The 20,115-nt window shown below is 37.9% G+C and overlaps 4 protein-coding genes across 7 annotated transcripts; 3 read left to right on the plus strand and 1 right to left on the minus strand.

Annotated features, from left to right (window-relative positions):
• Window positions 1-46: 46 nt before the first annotated feature.
• Window positions 47-8,377, minus strand: LOC148897619 (G/T mismatch-specific thymine DNA glycosylase-like). 3 transcript variants are annotated; one of them, XM_088996178.1, is made up of 9 exons: window positions 8,290-8,377; window positions 6,280-6,638; window positions 5,096-5,322; window positions 4,872-4,941; window positions 3,534-3,669; window positions 3,355-3,437; window positions 1,725-1,819; window positions 1,478-1,649; window positions 47-464 (listed from the first exon to the last, which is right to left on the minus strand). In XM_088996178.1, exons 1-9 carry the CDS (start codon window positions 8,298-8,300, stop codon window positions 355-357), a joined length of 1,263 nt encoding a protein of 420 aa, XP_088852304.1. In that variant the 5' UTR covers window positions 8,301-8,377; the 3' UTR covers window positions 47-354. The 3 variants fall into 3 exon arrangements, with proteins under 3 accessions (XP_088852304.1, XP_088852305.1, XP_088852303.1); XM_088996179.1 differs by having other exon boundaries at window positions 5,150-5,322; window positions 8,005-8,366; XM_088996177.1 differs by having other exon boundaries at window positions 8,005-8,363.
• Window positions 8,378-8,496: 119 nt separating this feature from the next.
• uqcc6 (ubiquinol-cytochrome c reductase complex assembly factor 6) lies at window positions 8,497-9,906 on the plus strand. Of its 2 annotated transcripts, XM_088996360.1 has the most exons (4): window positions 8,497-8,640; window positions 8,774-8,923; window positions 9,114-9,230; window positions 9,888-9,906. In XM_088996360.1, exons 2-3 carry the CDS (start codon window positions 8,816-8,818, stop codon window positions 9,225-9,227), a joined length of 222 nt encoding a protein of 73 aa, XP_088852486.1. In that variant the 5' UTR covers window positions 8,497-8,640; window positions 8,774-8,815; the 3' UTR covers window positions 9,228-9,230; window positions 9,888-9,906. The 2 variants fall into 2 exon arrangements, with proteins under 2 accessions (XP_088852486.1, XP_088852485.1); XM_088996359.1 differs by lacking the exon at window positions 9,888-9,906 and having other exon boundaries at window positions 9,114-9,372.
• efcab10 (EF-hand calcium binding domain 10) lies at window positions 9,263-10,997 on the plus strand. Its single transcript, XM_088996358.1, has 4 exons — window positions 9,263-9,523; window positions 9,889-10,053; window positions 10,135-10,225; window positions 10,297-10,997. Exons 1-4 carry the CDS (start codon window positions 9,409-9,411, stop codon window positions 10,340-10,342), a joined length of 417 nt encoding a protein of 138 aa, XP_088852484.1. The 5' UTR covers window positions 9,263-9,408; the 3' UTR covers window positions 10,343-10,997.
• Window positions 10,998-11,216: 219 nt separating this feature from the next.
• samm50 (SAMM50 sorting and assembly machinery component) lies at window positions 11,217-19,818 on the plus strand. Its single transcript, XM_088997084.1, has 15 exons — window positions 11,217-11,380; window positions 11,949-12,059; window positions 12,141-12,242; window positions 12,312-12,399; window positions 14,639-14,745; window positions 14,825-14,955; window positions 15,051-15,138; window positions 16,196-16,324; window positions 17,988-18,059; window positions 18,137-18,223; window positions 18,485-18,555; window positions 18,784-18,851; window positions 18,934-19,080; window positions 19,316-19,457; window positions 19,665-19,818. The coding sequence occupies exons 1-15, from the start codon at window positions 11,360-11,362 to the stop codon at window positions 19,708-19,710; spliced, it is 1,410 nt and encodes a 469-aa protein (XP_088853210.1). The 5' UTR covers window positions 11,217-11,359; the 3' UTR covers window positions 19,711-19,818.
• The last annotated feature ends 297 nt before the right edge of the window (window positions 19,819-20,115 follow it).

Genomic DNA, 20,115 nt, shown 5'->3' on the forward strand with positions numbered 1-20,115 from the left:
AACATTTTTTTTACATTTACAGTACACAAACAACGAAATCAAGGCATTGGTCTTCATTACGATTTTAATTAAAATCGTAAAGACAAATTACTTGTTTACACAGATGGTAACACAAATCCATGATTTCAAAATACAATACAAAAATAAGAAACCAAAAGGGAAAAAATATCATACCAAATGCAATAAATAGTGGAAAATATTACACCTAGTACATGTACATGCACAGGAAGTGGAGAATCAGACATTCATGTGTAGTCCTTTTTTATCGAGCATTCCACGAACATTCTGCCATAAGAAGTCTGATTCCTCTTGCTTTCCGATTCCAGTTTGAAAAATTGTCTTGCCACTGTATCTTCAGTAAAAGTTTCCTGGATTACTTTGCCTCTCATTCTCATGCTGACCACTACAGCTTTCATACTCGGGATCCATCTGCTCTTCTTTGATGGTGATCCTCTTTGCATCTTCTGCGCAACAATCAAGCAAAAAACATAATAATAATAATAAGAATAAGAATAGTAATAATAATAATAATAATAATAATAATAATAAGAATAAGAAGAAGAATAAGAAGAAGAAGAAGAAGAAGAAGAAGAAGAAGAAGAAGAAGAAGAAGAAGAAGAAGAAATAATAATAATAATACAGTAAAGTCTCGTTATATTGATATCGGTTATATCGATAGTACTGCTTATTACGATACTATTTCTATGAACGCAAGGAGAAAATTTACATGCCGCAAGATCGGATATATCGATAGTCCGGTTATATCGATATTTTTTCTGACTCCCGAGAATATCGATATAACGAGACTTTACTGTAATAATAATAATAATTAGGAGAAGAAGAAGAAGAAGAAGAAGAAGAAGAAGAAGAAGAAGAAGAAGAAAATAAGAAATAATAATAATAATAATAATAATAATAATAATAATAATAATAATAATAATAATAATAATAATAATAATAATAATATAAGAAAATAAGAAATTCAGAAGAAAAATAAGAAAATCAGAAAAATAAGAATATAATAATGGTAATAATAATAAAAATAATAATACTAATAATAATAATATGAATAATAATAAGAAGAAGAAGAAGAAGAAGAAGAAGAGGAAGAAGAAGAAGAAGAAGAAAATGAGAAAATAAGAAAATAAGAATAATAAGATAAATAAGAATAATAAGAATAAGAATAAGAATAAGAATAAAAATAAAAATAAGAATAAGAATAACAATAAGAATAAGAATAAGAATAAGAATAAGAATAAGAATATAAGAACATAAGAAAATAAGAAAATAAGAAAAATAACATAAGTAAATCAGAAAAATAATAAGAATAAGAATAAGAATAAGAATAAGAAGAATAAGAAGAAGAAAAAGAAGAAGAGGAATAAGAAGAAGAAGAAAAAGAAGAAGAAGAAGAAAAACAAGAAGAAAATAAATAAAATGGAAAGAATTGTGTTTCTTGAAAGCGGCGCTGATTTACCCTTAGCCTGCTGCAGGTCAAAAGAATAATCGGTCTCCAGCACCTCGCGGCTGGGTATGTGACCTTTCATGTGGTCTCGCAGCTCTTTCAGCTTGATGTAGAAGTGCACTTTGTCCTGTGCGCGGGGGAATTGGGCACAACGAGGACTGGAGGAAGGCATCAAGTAGCATACCTGGACCCAAAAGGAACAAACAATGACTTCTTCATGATGTGTGCTTGTCAATTGTGGATGTGCTGTGTCTCATACCGTTTCGGTATCTGGGATCTTGTAGGGCTGCAAACCGAAGTCCAAGTTCTTGGCCTTCACGCCAAAGATTTCCTTGCTGAATATTTCATAAATACCTAACGGGATGAAATATTTATTATTTCTATGTCATGCAGACAGAACATAAGCCATCCGTAGTGCATTGAGAAGGTCATATTAAATGCATTATTTTTTTTATGTGCGTTTTAAGGCCACTTAAAATGTAACAACTTGTTAAACCATGACAACTGGGCAATCTTATGATACAAACACTCTCCAACTTACGAACGGGATACATTCCGAACGGTCGTTCGTAAGGTGAATTTGTTCGTAAGTTTCTTCAGTGCTATATTTTGTATGGAATGTATGTTTAGGGCTTATATAAATATGTTTAAAGGACAACCGACGTCTCCGGACAATTTGTGTCCATAATTTGTAAAATGTCTTCAAATGACTTCTACTGAGCGTATTTTACAAAGATTCCACCGCATATAGCTATATTTTACGTTTTAAGACTCGCGCTGAATATTCCGGAAGTCTTGTTTTTGAGTTGGTAACGAGTCCGTACGTTACGTCACTGAAGGAACAACCCTGACCCAAAAAAGGACACATTGTAGCAGTCCTTCCATCCCGTCAATGCATTTTGCTGTACTTTGGTCTGAAAACGTCGTGTAGGACCACAAAGAGGCAGAAGAGGGCGACAAAGCCCCATGTAAGGAATTTATCAGCCTGTGGAAACGGGCTGATTAATTCCTTACACGGCTTTGTCGCCATGTTCTGCCTTTTTTGAGTGCGACGTTTCCCACCCCTGATGCCTCAAAATGACACGGAATAAATTCTTTAATCGATTGCAAACATGTATGCTTTCTTCTTCAGAACTATTTGTATCATATTCATAACTCACTGTAAAACCCAACAAGTTGAAAGTACTCAATTTTTTATGGCAACTGATTACGTCAAAATTTTTGAGTACAGTTTACTCAAAAGTTTTGAGTAACCTGTAACCTGTTTTGAGTAACCTGTACAGGTTACTCAAAACTTTTGAGTAAACTGTACTCGAAAATTTTGACGTAATCAGTTGCCATAAAAAATTTGAGTACTTTCAACTTGTTGGGTTTTGCAGTGCTGGATGAGTAACAAGAAAGCATATTCTCTGAATCTGAAGCCATTGGTTTGATTCTCGAGCAAGGCAAGACGTCTTGCCGTGACACCACGAACATGGGGGCGGGACCTTCTGAAACTGTCCACTTTCGGCAAATTGAAGTACTTTTTAGTCACTTTAAGTCATTTTTATTGATATTTTGCATTTGACTAAAAATATCATTCTACGTGTTTTGGGTATTTTAGATGCTATGAAACGTTTTTCTGATGTCAGTTAGGAAACAACAAAGTGACGTCGGTTGTCCTTTAAAGTTTATATAGGTATGTTTCAGGCTTGTATAAGTAACCTGTATTGGTTTGTACTAAAAAATAAACATTTAATAAAATATATGCTCGAGAAATATATGTACATGTACAACTGGAGAGAATACTACATACGTTACTACAAAAATGTTTGTATGTACTGTTGTTCGTAACTCAAATGTTTGTGAGTAGGGGAGCGTCTGTATAGCTTTATCATGTGATGCTGTACCTTTTCCATTAAAAGCTGCTATCAGCGGCTTGTATTTTTGTAACTTTTCAAGCAGCTGCCGCCCTCCTTCACGGATCTCCTTACTGGGAAGTAAACCATAAGAAGCTTCAATGTCTTTTTCCATATCAAAATGCATCAACTAACTGGTAATGTTTTTTTTTTGGATCAAGTCGAATCACCTGGAAAGGTCTTTGCTACCAGGTGTGGTCCTCTCGACCATGTTTGTGAAGCCGATGCCGTATTTGTCCGGGAGAATCTCATCGTGCATGAAGTTCAGCTGCTCCTCAGTGAAACCAGACAAAAATAAGCATTTCCCTGAAAAGAAAGCAGGATACAATACTCTGTCATTTTCAAGGACATTTTTAGGAGGATATTTTAGGAGGATGACAATTTAAAACCTAAAAAGATAGTGATACCTTGGCTTACGAACTTAATTGGTTCCCAGACAGATAGTGTAAGGTGAAAAGTGTGTATCCCAAAAAATAATTTACCACAGGAAACCATTAAAATGAGAATAATCCGTTCCCCCTCATCCTCACTGCTGCATTCTTGACCAATCACGTGGCTTTAACCGAAGGCTGGGGCCGGGGAATTGAGGACAAAACAGTCGGCAACCATTTTCTTGATAGGAGAATGGGCTCGTTCGCGAACGATACATCACTCATTGTGGCAGCTCCGTGTGTATCCCGAAAAATAGTTTGTATGTCAAGGTAAAATTTTCATAAATATAACGTTGATGAAAAGGTTTCTTCAGCCGTCATCTGTACTTCTTTGAAGGTGTCGGACGTTTCGCTTCTTATCCAAGTAACTTCGTCAGCAAACTAAAGTCTTGCTGGTAGTTTAGGCCTTATATATATATATATATATATATATATATATATATATATATATATATATATATATATATATATATATATATATATATATATATATATCCGTAGGGATATACAGTATATATCGATATATATATATATATATCGATACAAACAGGGTCACATATCCCGGTTATATCGATATATATATCGATATAACGAGACTTTACTGTATATATACAGTAAAGTCTCGTTATATCGATATTCATATATATGAATATATATATATTCATATATATATACAGTAAAGTATCGTTATATATATATATATATGAATATATATATATATATATATATACAGTAAAGTCTCGTTATATCGCTATATAGTTTGCTGACGAAGTTTCTTGGATAAGAAGTGAAACGTCCAACACCTTCAAAGAAGTACAGATGACGGCTGAAGAAACCTTTTCATCGATGGACCACTCCTGTACGACTGAGAGCTTACACAGACAGAAATGTAACATTCGTAAACTGAAAAGTTTGTAAACCAAGGGGTTCGTAAACCGAGGTGTACTGTACTTATAATTAAATAATTTGTAAAAATTGATTAAATGTTTGATTTTTTTGGGTTAAAGCAATTTTTAAAAATTGAATACGAGTTGGTAAACTACGTGAATGAAAAAGTATTCAGTCATGAAAACATACAGAAATGGTTCCCAGGGTTGGGGTAGTGGTGTCCTTTGTAGGCCGACAACAGTCCTGGATTAATTCCAATCTGAGGAAAAATATCAGTCCGTTACCATGATAATGCATCGAAAAGAGAATCACATGTACTTCAGAAAAAAAAGACCTGACCAGATGTCTTCTGAGAATTGTGCAAAACTTCCATGATTAAAGAATTTGCATACGGTATGCTTTTTACAACTCACGATCAAAATGTCAAGATTGTAGGTAATAACGTCAGGCAGCGTTTTGGCCATAACCTCAGCCACTGACATGCCGTTGAAGCGATTCAGCGTCCTTTTGGCCTTCTTTGCCGCCGCCTCGCTCGTATCCTCGTCTTCCTCTTTTACCGCTCCACTTCCTCCTCCACCATCACCTCCTTCTCGCGGATTCTTGGGCGGGCGGCCTCGCTTTTTCTTCACCGGCGTCACCACTAAGAAAAAAATGTGGGACACTTTATGGAAAGTGTATTTTGTCATTACAGTGGGACCTCGGTTTACGAACCCCTTGGCTTACGAACTTTTCGGTTTACGAACAATAAGTTTATGAAAATTTTAACTTGGCATACAAACTATTTTTCGGGATACACACAGAGCTGCCACAATGAGTGGTGTGTCGTTCGCGAACAAGCCCGGTCTCCTAACAACAAAATGGCAGCCGACTGTTTTTGTCCTTCATTGTCTTCGGTTAAAGCCACGTGATTGGTCTAGAACGCAGCATTGAGGGGCGGGGGGTATACAGACAGAGAGAGAATGATGTCCTTCTCCAAAAAGAAAATGTCTACTGACTTTTTTTGTCCTCTACTCCCCGCCCCCAGTGTTCGGTTATAGCCACGTGATTGGTCAAGAAGGCAGCAGTGAGGGGAGGTGGTTTCAACATTAAAGAGACAGGCAGACAACAGTGAGAGAGTAGACTACAATGTTAAAATATCCCATCAATCAGATGGTGAAAGAAGAAGGTTACGTTCCTCATCAAGTGTTTAATGCTGATGAAACCGCTCACTCCATTCCATCAAGCCATCAACGACCATCACAAAGGTAAATAAAACGACTTTTTTAGACAGTACCGTTTATTTCTTTAATTATAATACCATAGCACATTTATTATACATAAAATAAGGTATATTTTATGTAGTTTTAAGGCTTCGAAAATTAGAAAGCAGAAAATTATGTTTTATGGGGACCTGGGAACGGATTATTCTCATTTTAATGGTTTCCTATGGGAAATTAATTTTTGGGATACACACTTTTCGCCTTACACACTCTGTCTGGGAACCAATTAAGTTCGTAAGCCAAGGTATGACTGTACTTGTAAACAACTCCCAAAATCAATTTCCTTTCATGCTTGCTTGTGGTTTAAAAATGTGTCTGTGATTGCACATCACATTTACCTTGAGGTAGAGTAGCAACTGGAGGTTGGTGCTGCTGAACATTGAGCTCCTCGTCCTGTGTTGTATGTTCATACCGGGGTTGGTGTTGTTGTACCGCACGTTCAAACTGAGGCTCCTGCTGCTGGTGTTGCACCGGATATTGTTGCTGTTGCTGCATGTAAGCAGGATCCTGATCTTGCTGGTAGATGGGCTCCTGGTAGTGGGAGTAGTTTTGATAAAACTGCTCCTGGTAGAGCGGCTGCTCCCTGTGTACAGAGAGTTCGGCCATGACGGGTTCATCCCTGGGCCCCTCGCTATAATTGCTGTGGTGGTGAGACATCACATGCTGAACCTCGGGGTGCTGTTGGCTTGACTGGTACCTTGGAACAAGATTTTCAGTATTGAGTCCAGATCCAGCATGATGTTCACATATTTGTATGCTCATTGTCCTCGCGATAGTCATATGTCAACTCATGCAGAATTTTCCCTCGCTTTTAACATGTCGTTGTCAAACTAGTGTGCTGAAATCGCTGGAAACCAAAGGGGCCATTGTGCTTTTTTGCGCCTGTAATGGGCAGCATCTTCACAGCCCCGCTTTGTTTGGCAGAAAGGTCAGTGCTGTTGGACAGTCTGCGGCTGGATGGATGCATGGCTTGAGGAACCCACGATAAGAAGAAAGGAGCGTCAGCGCAGAGCGCCGATGCGTATGTGGAACTGTTGCGGCTTGGAATTGAAGCAGATTTATGTGGAACAGGAGATGTGAGACAATCTGTTTTTGTCAATGGATGCTACAGCTGCGTGTTTGCTTTCAACATTTAGCTTGTAGTCCAATCCAATCCAAATACCATCCATGTTACAAAACAATATCATAGTTATAATCAAAACCTGAAAATGCCAGTTTGGTTATTCAAGTGTCATTGCCTACTATGGAAAGTACTTTAAAATAAATGTGCCTACAAATAAAATGTATGATCATTGTTTTAAAAAGTGGTTTCAGTCCTCCGGTGACTACTCAAAAGTTAAGTACTCGCAGTGGTGTCGGTCTGGAAAAAGGTAATATTGAACATTCTTATCCGAGAGATCTCACAAGTGACGATAAAGAGTTTACTACTTCATGGACCTTATGATAGATAAGCTCTCAAATTGGTTTCCTAAAAAAATACCGCATAAGAAGACACTTTATAACCTGGTGATCAATGAAGACATTTTATGACTGCACAACACCAATTGATATTCACTCAGTAGATGATTTAAAAATTTGGGAAGTTGAGATTTGGGGTGAAAGTTGAGGATGAAACCAAAATATGCCATTTTCATTAAGGGTTATTTTAAACGGACTTTAAATTGGATATCAACTATATCAACGCGAGTGATGGGAAGCGACGGTAGGAGGCAAAAAAAGTGGATCTAGCATCTGTTGTGAATATGTATATAGAGTTGGACTAAATGTACAGAAACACTCAGTAGTCAGACAGCAGTTTCAATGTCAAATTAAATTCAAAGACAGGTTCATCCTGAAATGTCATTCAAATGTGCAACAACATGCAAAATAAAATCTTAAAAAACGAATCAAGTGATGCCATTGTTTACAATGTTCACATTATGAGAATAACATTGCCAGTAGATTACAGCAGACTGCATTCACGAGAATGACCAATAAATGTGAAAAATGAAAATAAAAAAAGACAAATCGAGATGATGACGACTGCATTCCTCGGAAATGGGCCACTTGCAGGTAAAACTCACCACTGTTGGAAATAATCCGTGGGCACCGTCAATGGTGTAAACTCGTTTTCCTCCATGCTAACTGTTGATTTACTTGACAAAAATATCAACAGTCATTGGGTTGCCTGGACAATTGTTAGCGTGGGCATGAGAGCAACAAAGCTAACCCCCTTAAAAAAGCCAACATCACAAAAAAACATCGGCGGATAATGGCACCTGACGGTCTACGTTACGTTAAACGAACGATTTTAAAATAGATGTTTCTCGTGGGATAAAACAATCAGATGCATGTGAAATTTCACATACCTGTCATACATTTTGTGATTTCTGATTTTGAGACTTGGGGCAGGAAAAGCTATTCCAAAACAAAGAAACTTTGCGACATGTTCGATTACTTTGCGACATGTTCGGTTACTGCCACCTAACGGTCGGAAGGCGAACCGTTTCCTTCTTCTTCGTCGTATCATGATCTTAGCATATATGCGCACTACCGCCACTTATTGGGAAAATTAAGAATTACGTTGGCATATGTATATAATACAACCCGGATGCAATCGTTTCAGCGAGTGATCTGTTCGTGTCCCGGTGACCGGCAATCCTTGAGAATGAGTTGCCAACGACTTGTTCGCAAATCTGATATTGGATTAGTCTAGCAAGGTCGGTAAACAAACCTTAAAGTGTGCAAGTCTTTTTATACTTTTATGAAAACGCGCGTTGTATAGCGAGATAGCTTCTCAAGTTAGCAACCTGCAATGTTGACATTGAATGCATGACACATGTTTGTCCACAGTCTGCAAGTGTGCATGGTGTTCCTTGTTGAAGCTTCGCAAAAATGCCCGCTGGGGTGTCGTGGACTCGTTACCTAAGGATGTACGGAGCCAGTATATTGGCCATGTTTGCAGGAGCACAAGCGGTCCATCAGTACTACTTACCCGATCTGGTGAGAGGCTGAATTAGAATAGATATTAAATATTCAGTATGATTTTATACTGCCCGAAGTCGGTTGTAGGTATAATAATGATGGTGTTGTGACAAATCTAAACTAGCTCTCTGAATTGTCAAATTTCCCATTAGAAGTAGGGTACACGTTGGTCATTTATTTCTGAAACTGTGTTTCTTTTTTCCACCAGACTATACCAGATGTCCCACCAAAGCCTGGGGAGCTTCGTACAGAATTATTGGGCTTCAAACTCAGAGAAACTGCCGCGCAGCAGCAAGTGGATACAAAACCCAAGATGAACTAATATGGAAATTATATTTATATTATTTCCACTATGAATGGATTTTGTATGTAAATCAAAAACGTTTAGTATTTTTTTATGTGTGAAATAAAAAAAAATATTGGGTTAAAATGTTTTAAACACAATGTCGGACTGTTTTTCGTTAAACTTCGTCGTATCCTAGCAACTGACATCAACAAACGGGATGGATGACAAGATGGCGACCGAACGAGAAAAAGAAGCTTCTGCATACCTGGAAAAACACAAAATCTTCGATCTCATGAAAAACCTTACCAGCATGCTCTTCTTTTATAGACCCGGTTAGCCTTGTGTGCAATATAAGCATTTTTTCAGAGCACTTTTGGAGGTAGAATTACTCGGTTTTACCAGATAGTTGGCAGGTTAGCTAAACCAGCATTTGGATGATTTACGACGGTCTGCTTGTTTGGAACCACACATTAGTTCGCCTTTTTGTTTTGCATTTAACGGATTCACATTACTTTAGGTTTTGTCACTTTTAACCTATTTGGCATTCACGTTTTAAGCTGTTTTCAGTTTTGTTTGGACATCACGTTTCATGTTTCACACATATATGTTGTTATTGTGTCGTTTGTTATTTTACTCAATCTATTTCATGTTAATAGGCATCTCAACTTGGTTTATTGTATTTGTCCTTTTTATTCAGATGATCCCAAAGAGTTTCTCATTGAGAAACTCACACAACTAAAACAAGCTCGAGATAGTGGACAAAAAGCGCCCAGTCTACTCAGCCCTTCTAATCTGGATGCTGCGTTTGGTATAGTGGACCCAGCCAATGAAAGACATGTCTCGTTTGCTCAATACCAACAGGGTGAGCGCATCACATCAACAAAATAAATAGTTAACCCCCCCCCCCCAAACTGTTCTATTAAAAGAGCTTTGTTTTTCATAGCTCTCATCTCATTGGGCATGAAAGGCATAAATGAGTGTCCTGATGGTGTAAATGAAGACAAAATATCCTATGATACTTTCATAACAGAAGGGTAAGAGAGGTTATGATCATTTTTATTAATTCTGTGATTTCAAAATCTAACATGTTATTTTATTGTTACAGGATGCTTAGCTTGGAGAAATGCTCAGCGACATACAAGCAACCTTAAATTTAGAATATACTCCAAAAAGTGACACTTTCTTTGCCTCTTGATATACTTTTGCATTGTTTTTGCAATATCTGCTGTGATACAGACGAACATGATTGCATGATATTTTTATAACAATGCAGACATTGACAAATAAAATAATTAAACAGCAAACCATATTTGAGTTGGAACTTTTATACAGTGGATGTCAAACTCATTATTTTGGGGGCCAAATGTAGTTATGGTTCCTCTCGGAGGGCTGTTATACATTTTGGGAAACCATATTGTTTAATCACTTCCATATATAATTTACACAGTGGACAACAAATTGATTGAAAAATAGTTTTCAAATCAGAATTCCAGAATAACGACTTGTTCATTACATTTGACAATTTGAAATTTTGGTTTTGATATTAGTGAGCATCATCTCATGTGACATGCCTGATTTGCTTTTGCAGGCCACATTTAATGATGTGGCAGGCCAGATCAGCCCCCCTAGTCAGTGGTACAAGTAAATGAATTATAATGATGGTTTGTAGATTTCATTTGAAATCTACAAATTCACCGATTTGACTGAGTGAATAATAACATTAAAACGTAATTTTTACTTCTATACACAATATATTGACTCAATTTTATTTATCTACTTGTATTTCCTGACGTTGCATTTTTATATATATTTCCCCTTTTTGATCATTTTAATTTTTATGTATTTTGTCCATGTTATCGCTATGTTACAGCTTCAGCTGTTGTTAAAGCGCTATATAAATAAATATGTTTGTCTATTTTAAATTATGTGTAGTGGTTTATATAATTATTTATATTTTGTATTTTTACGACATTTTATCACAAAGCAAGCAATGGCCGCCTGTCGTGGGCGTGGCCAAACCGAATTCCGGAAATGACATGGCTGCCTCCTTTCGTGAATCCCTTTTCTCTGTCTCCGCGTAATAGTCTTGAGCGTTTGCTTTCTGCGTGTATACACCCTCAGTCAACTGTCACCGTTTTCCATCGGGTCGCTGTCGCGTGGATCTAAGCATGGGCACCGTCCACGCCAGGGTAAGAAAAGGAGACGGTAACGCATTGCTTTGGGTGTTTGACCTCTCATAGTGTGTGGCCGCTGAGGAGAAAAGGGAGGGCCTCGGTGACAGCAGCCACCCTTCAACGAGATTTGGGGCATTGGTGGCTAAGGCACAACACTTGTTTGTCGAAGAAAATATGCACATTTTGAACAAACAACAACGCTGACGTTTTAGCATTGCTTTATAGATGATTCCAGCTCGTTCTTCTTGCCACCAGTGTTTTTTTTTTAATCTGGGAGTGGAAAGACTGACATTATGGGGATGTGCTATGTTGTGTTTTCCACTCAACGACATTTTATTATCGACTCATACTTGATAATGAGATGTAATTAGACTGAAATGTATTAAAACTGCATGATTACCAATAATGCTCACTTTAGTCATTTTAGTTTATTGTTCTTGTACTTGTGTGAAGAATATTCATATGTTCTCGATCAATATTATTATTTTTTTATTATTACAGATGATATCCTTCAGGAAATGATGATATCATTTGAGTCACATCGTGTATCTCATGGTTGCTTGTTTTTCACGTGCCTTTGCAGAGCCTGGACCCTCTGCCCATGCAGGGTCCTGAGCTGGGAGTTCACGCTGACGACATTGAGCCTTCTGAAATGGAGCAGGAACCCAAACAGGAAATTTTGGAAAACAAGGATGTAAGATCCATGGAGTTGCCAAACACATCACAAAACATCTTTGTGAAATAACATTTCCTAATGTTATTTTAATATTCAAAGGTGGTGGTCCAGCGGGTGCATATAGATGGGCTCGGGAGGACCAAGGAGGACCTGCTTTCCTATGAGATCTCTGAAGTTTTTCAAGCTAGGAATTTAATCGATGTACGTACTGGAAATCAAATAGGAACTATAGACTGTGAACTGACTTTACATTGATGCTTTGTATTTCAGGTAATGAGGAGATCCCACGAAGCCAGGCAGAAGCTGCTTCGTCTTGGAATCTTCCGGAAAGTCGAAGTTGTTATTGACACCTCCAGGGGTACATCAGCCGCAAAATACGACACTATACACATGTCGCGTCCTGTTGGGGTTATTTGTATGTTGTGCAAAATTTGTAGGTCAACCTAAAAATCATATTTTCAGATAAAGTCAATTTGAGCTTCTTAACTCATTCACTGCCATTCACGAATTTATTCAGGAATTGAAAATATGACCTAGAGCGCCATTCCCGAATTTGTTTAGTTTTAGGTTTTTCTCGTTAGCAGATAAAGCGCTGGCCAGTGCCTCTGGCAATGTTTTTCCATTCCACGAGGGGACAGCATTTCCCTTTTTTACAATTTTAGCGCTTATTTCCAGCTTCAGCTGTTGTTAAAGCGCTATATAAACCAATATATATGTATTTCATTATATTTTGGTCAGCCACCCTTATTTCAAGCTCCTATAACTTCAGACCTTTTAGATCAGGGGGGTCAAAGTCATTTTTTTGCCGCGGGCCACATTGTAGTTATGGTTTCCTCTCGAGGCCTGTTATGAATTTGGGGAACCCATTAGAATGTTTAAATCCCTTCAAATATTACATATAGAGCACACAGCAAATTAATGAATAACTCGTTTTCAAATCTGAAGTCAAGAATAATGACTTTTATTGTGGTTGACATCCAAAAATATGACATTTTGGCTCAGATTTTAGCAATCATCATGGAATTTAACAAGTTTAATTTGCTTTCGCGGGCCGAAAAAAAATGATGTGGCGGGCCGGATTTGGCCCGCGGGCCTTGACTTTGACACCTGTGTTTTAGATAATACCATTTAGGTATTAATTATTTTTCTTCTGATGAAAGAAGGGAGTCTAAGGTTTCTTACGCCGCATTTGAATGCTTATGTAATCCTAAAACTCAATATTCTGTGAGTCCTGGAATTTGAGTGACAATGACAAAAACCCTGGCACTGAAGTGGACGCATTTTTGCACATCGTCTGGCAGTGAATGAGTTAAAAACTTTGCAAGGTTTCATTTGTAGCAGATAGACTGGTAAAGTAACGGAAAGGCATAGAAGTCAAACATTTTAGAACATAATTAATTGTGGAAGAAAAAAAAACAGGCACATTTTGCTTTTTAGTTCCTTGTGCGAGAAAATTACAATGTTGAAAGAGTTCAAACATTAAACCGTTGCAAATTGTCAGATTATTTTCAGCGTACACATTTTATGTCGATCTCAACTTCCCACAACAACAACCGAAAAAGAGAACAGATATAATTCAGAAATTGATTTTGCGTTATATTTATTTCAGATATGTGGATTTTTAAGGGTATTTTGCACAACAGCTTCACTACTTCAGCAGGCAGCAATCAATTCAAATCCAATCCCACATTTGTGGAGTACTTCGAGAGCTACTTTTGCTCCCGCTTAAACAGTCACACCTCGGTTTACGAACCCATTGGCTTACGAACATTTCGGTTTACGAACGTGAAATTTATGAAAATTTTACCTTGGAGTACAAACTTTATTTCGGGATACACACGGAGCTGCCACAATGAGTTATGATTCGTTTGCGAACGAGCCCGTTCTCCAAAAAGAAAATGGCCACCGACTTTTTTTTTGTCCTCTTTTCCCCGCCCCCAGTCTTCGGTTAGAGCCACGTGATTGGTCAAGAACGCAGCAGTTAGGGGAGGTGGTTTAAACATTAAAGAGACAGGCAGACGACAGTGAGAGAGTTTCAACTTTGAAGGTTCAAAAGCAGAGTGCAGACTGCAAGGTTAAAATATCCCATCAATCAGGCTCCACAAACAACCCGCACAAGCCATCTGTACACTTGATGCAAAAAGCTATCAACCCAGATAAACAGAACACAATTGATGAGGAATTAGATAAAATTATCACAGAGAAAGCACCTACAGGGGATAATTCCTCAAGATGGTAAAAGAGGAAGGCTATGTTCCTCATCAAGTGTTTAATGCTGATGAAAGCGTCCACTCCATTCCATCAAGCCATCAACGACCATCACAATTGTAAATACTATAAAACTTTATTATACAGTACAGTTTATTTCTTTAATTTTAATACCATAGCACATTTATTATACATAAAATAATTAATAAATTTTAAGGCTTAGAAAATAAGAACGTAGAAAATTATTTTTTATGGGGACCTGGGAACAGATTATTCTCATTTTAATGGTTTCCTATGGGAAATTATTTTTTGGGATACACACTTTTCGCCTTACACACTCTGTCTGAGAACCAATTAAGCTCATAAGCCAAGGTATCTTTGTATTTCAGGTGAAGACGCTCTCCCCAACGGCCTCGATGTGACATTCGAGGTCATCGAGCTGAGGCGGTTGACGGGTAGTTACAACACGATGGTCGGCAACAATGAAGGCAGCATGGTCAGTGCACAATTGAATGGACGGCTCTCGCTTGAATTGGCGCAACTAAAACCCACGGTACAAAAATGCTTCACGGCAGGTGCTGGGAATGAAATTACCCAATGTGTTTGGCCGGGCCGAGAAGCTCACGTTTCAGTTCTCTTATGGTACCAAAGAGACTTCCTACGGCCTTTCCTATTTCAAACCGCAAGTGGGGAACTTTGAACGCAAGTAAGTCTGCCTTACAGCTCTTTTTGAGGGTTCACTTTATTGTGCCGTAAAATGACTTTTGCATCTCTCTCTTTTTTTTTTCTTTCTCCCGTCAGCATCACGCTCAATGCCTACAAAGTAACCGGACAGTTTCCATGGAGTTCTCTGAGGGAGACGGATCGTGGCGTCTCAGCCGAGCTAAATGTAAAAAGATGACAAATCTTTCGAAGATCGCCATTGCCATTGCGTAAAACAAGTTTCGAAACCACTGACTGAAACCGTAAAGATATCCCAAAATGTGGTCCCAGAGCATTTTAACTCATTCACTGCCTTTCCTGAATTTATTCGGGAATTGAAAAGCATGACATGGAGCGCCATTCCCAATTTTTTTGGGTTTTGGTTTTTCTTGCGGGGGTGCTGATAAAGCGCTGGCAAGACCTCTGGTAATGTTTTTCCCTTGCACAATGGGGCAGCACCTAGCAGGCTATCTATTTGCTATCTATTAGCTCTATAGCTGGCTAGCTATCTATCTAGCTAGCTATTGAGCTAGCTATCTATTAGCTAACGAGCTAGCTTTCTATCTATTTGAGTTATTCTAGCTAGCTTTCTATCTATTTGAGTTATTCCGGGTTGAGTGAACGCTGGCGCTTGTGGCTGCCACTGCTCACCCACAGAACAACTGATCCCATGACTGTAAAGTGACCTTGAGAGATTTGAAAGGCGCTTATAAATGAAATGTATTCTTCTTCTTCTTCTTCTTGTTCTTCTTCTTGTTCTCCTTCTTCTTCTTCTTCTACTTATTATTATTATTATTATTATTATTATTATTATTATTATTATTATTATTATTATTATTATTATTATTATCAGTGTCTGAAACTCATGACAAAAAGTTAGCGGACACCAGGGCACACAACTCTGAAAAGTTGCCTTACCGGCCATAAAATTGCTTGTAGCAAATTGCTTGTAGCTTTTGCTTTATTGAATACAACAAACGTTTGATTTGATTTTTATTATTATTTTATTTTTTCTTGAAGAAGTTGTCAGCCACCCGGGCCGAGACGTTTTGAAAATTGTACACCCGACATAATAGTTGTACGCCACGGGCCTCCAGGCACACGTTATTTCAAACACTGTTATTATTATTATTATTATTATTATTATTATTATTGTTGTTGTTGTTGTTATTATTATTTTATACATTTTTTTTTCCTGCAGGCAAAAAAGATTTTAATATCTTTACCGTCCATCCTTGTTTCAGTTCCCCGTGTGGAAGACCAACCAAACCCTGAAATGGGAAGGTGTGTGGAGAGATTTAGGGTGTCTGGCTCGCACTGCCTCCTTTGCTGTCCGGGAAGAGAGTGGACATTCTCTCAAGTCGTCACTTGCGGTATTTTGACTTCAAGTACTACGTGACAGAATCTTAATCTCACAAGAAACGCCAACCAGGTTCCACTAATAAATTACTTTAAAATTAACCCTTTGCACCTAATAAGATGTAACCATTTTACCCAAAAGGGTTAAACTGTCTTATGAATGTCTTTAAAGGACAACCGACGTCACTTTTTTGTTTCCTAACTGACATCAGAAAAACGTTTTCTAGCATCTAAAATACCCAAAACACGCAGTATGATATCTGTATTCAAATGCAAAACACCAATAAAAATGAATTAAAGTGTCCAAAATCTGCAAAAAATTGAGCTGCGAATTGGGCATTTTCAGAAAGTCCCGCCCCCAGTTCATGACGTCACGCCAAGACGTCTTGCATTGCTGGAGAATCAAAACAATGGCTTCAGATTCGGAGAATATGCTTTCTTGTTACACATCCAGTTGTGAATTTGATTCTGATAGATCTGAAGAGGAAAGCATACATGTTTGCAATCGATTAAATAATTTATTCCGTGCCATTTTGAGGCAACATTGGGGGGAAATGTATCACCAAAAAAGAGGCAGAAAATGGCGACCAAGCTCTGTGTGAAGAATTAATCAGCCCGTTTCCACAGGCTGATAAATTCCTTACATGGAGCTTGGTCTCCCTCTTCTGGCACTTTTTGGTGCAACATGACGTTTTCAGACCAAACAAGTACAGCAAAATATATTGACGTGATGGAAGGACTGCTACAATGTGTCCTTTTTTCGGTCAGGGATGTTCCTTCAGTGACGTCACATACGGACTCATCACCAACTCAAAAACAAGACTTCCGGAATATTCAGTGCGAGTCGTAAAATATAAGAAAGGTAAAATATAACTATATGCGGTGGAATCTTTGTAAAATACGCTCAGTAGAAGTCATCTGAAGCCATTTTACAAATTATGGACACAACTTGTCCGGAGACGTCGGTTGTCCTTTAAAACAACCTGTACAGTTCGAGCATTTTGGGGGGCTAAAAAGTGACACGGTTTACAGTAGGCACGATACAGAATGAATGAAACATTATATGATTGAATCATTTTGGTGTGTCACATAAGGGCAACAAAGACCTCAATTTTTATTTCTGTATTTTTTATATATTACAATTAGATATTGGGCTATGTGAAACATGTTGAACAAACCCTTCCAATAATTATGTATATTGTATAATATGTAATGGATGTTCACTTTTGAAAATTTAACCAATGTGTTCTCTTAGTTATTAAGATGCATTTTACATCTTTGTAAAAATGTTATCAACGTCAAAAATGATATGCGGGTACACAATCATTTAGTTTTAGTCGAGGATGTAATTAGCAAAGTACTGAGCTTTGTTTTATACGTTCACTTTAAATTTCCCACAAACACAAAATCAAGATCAGATCTGGATCGTGGTTCCTTTGACTACTTCTGAGAACTAATATACACCCACACACATTGCATTGTATTTCATCTTTGTGAAATAAGAGTTCATTGTGGTTTTATGATAAAATGTAATGCCAATTAAAGGTTCTGTACCAAAATTAAAGTTTACAGAGATAACAAAACAAACAAATGGACACATCCGATATTTGGATGATATAACGTCTTTGGTGGCTGTAACAACCCACCAAGGTTGATGATTGTTCCCCTCCCCTCTAGCACGCCATGGTCATCGACACCAGAAACTCTTCCATCCTTCCTAGGAAAGGTGGCCTCTTGAAAATCCATCAGGTCAGTCGGAGACCGCAAGTATGAAGTCACAACTACACAAATGACTTAATTTATGGAATATTCTATGTGACATGTAGGAGCTTGCTGGTTACACGGGAGGAGATGCCAGTTTCCTCAAGGAAGACTTTGAAATCCAGCTTAATAAAAGCCTCTTCTGGGACTCTGTGAGATTTACCCCCCCTCCCCTTATTTATTTATTTATTTATTAATTTATTTTTGTTTGTTTGTTTATTTAGCTAACTGGCTAGCTAGCTAGCGATCATTCTATCCATCATTCTAGCTAGCTCGCTAGTTAGCTATCTCTGGGTTTATTTATGTATTTATTTATGTTTGTATGTATGTATTTATTTGTAGTTATTTTTTTTTATAAACCTGTAAAAATTTAGTTATCTTTGTCAAAAGATCATCTTTTTTTCCCCTTCCAGGTTCTCTCGGCCTCCTTGTGGGGTGGTTTGTTGTTGCCTATCGGTGACAAGCCAACATGTATCGCAGACAGGTACTTCATATTTTCTTTGAACCTCTTTTCTGCAATTGGAATTCACCAAATAAGTATGAAAAATGCGGCCGGTCAGTCGGTCGATAGCTCGATCAAGATAAGTCGCTTAAAAATGTTGTAGGAGTCTCCACAATGGAAATGACTCGAAAGCCAAACCGACTTTTTATTTATTTACAACCTCTTAAAAAAGCTTTATAGCCTCTGTCATAATTTCTTATGTCTCTCTAGGTTTTATCTGGGTGGCCCCACCAGTATTCGGGGTTTCAGCATGTACAGCATGGGCCCGCAAAGTGAAGGTGAGATGGTGGGCTATGCTATTAGCCTCAATGCTAATTAAAAAAAATATTTTTTTTTTTCTTTTTTGAATCTGTATGACAGGTGATTATTTGGGAGGAGAGGCTTACTGGGCTGGTGGTGTTCACCTCTACACTCCGCTACCCTTCCGGCCTGGTAGGGGGGGATTTGGCGACCTGTTCCGAACGCATTTCTTTCTCAACGCCGGGAACCTTTGTAACCTCAACTATGGTGGGTTGTCTCCTAAAAAAAATTCAGAAGCTCTAGGATCCCATATCTCGGAATTTGATCTTAATATGCCTCAAAAGTTGAACTGATGTCAACCATGAATTTTCACCGTTGGTGGTTATTCTTTGGCTTCAATTTTGGCTTCAATTTTGGCTTCAATTTTGATCGATATGTTGTATGAAAAATATGGTGTTTGAAAGTTCTGTATCAAAACTATTGAACCTATTTTCGTTCTTAGGAGAGGGCCCTCAAGCACATTTGAAGAAGCTGGCAGAGTGCATCCGCTGGTCATATGGCCTTGGCATTGTGTTGCGTTTAGGCAACATTGCCAGACTGGAACTGAATTACTGCATTCCCATGGGAGTTCAGAGTGGAGATAGGTAAAAGATGCTATGGACTTACAAATGCCATCTTGATGTTCGTGGGTGAGGGGGTTTGTTTTTCATCGAAAGGAAACGCACTTTATTTTTCACACAAGCATCGTGATACCCTCGTTAAAACACGGGAAAATGTAATTTTCTTGCAATGCCCTTTTTAATTGAACCAAATCTGATAATTTACCGATTTATCTAACTGTTGTCTTCCAGGATATGTGATGGGGTCCAATTTGGGGCAGGAATACGGTTCCTATGAAGCCGCCATTCAACAGGAATGCCAGTCTTGTTGCTGAAAGGGAAGACTGCTTGTAGTTGATGTTTGTTTGCAACTTATCACTTTGTTGATAAATATGTTTGCACTGAATTAGCATTGCCCTGTGTTTATTAATCATTGCAAAGCACAAGTCAATTTTTTTTTTTTATTACAAACCTTCAAAAATCGACTTAACACACTATACTTTTAAGAAACTGTGTTCCTTTGTATACTTTTTATTTTACTCCAGTAAGTCAAGTCAATATTTCTAATATTACACTTGCCACCACCGAATCGAAAATTGACGAATGAATGAATACATGCGTCGAACGAGCGCCATTAACGCCCGGCAGTTTTGCTCACTTTGTGTCACGTGTGTCTTGATCTCGCCTCGTGGTTGGCTAAACC

The sequence above is a fragment of the Hippocampus bargibanti genome, linkage group LG05, assembly GCF_051943395.1.
Source record: "Hippocampus bargibanti isolate YZ-2025 linkage group LG05, ASM5194339v1, whole genome shotgun sequence".
Taxonomy (NCBI): Eukaryota; Metazoa; Chordata; class Actinopteri; order Syngnathiformes; family Syngnathidae; genus Hippocampus; species Hippocampus bargibanti.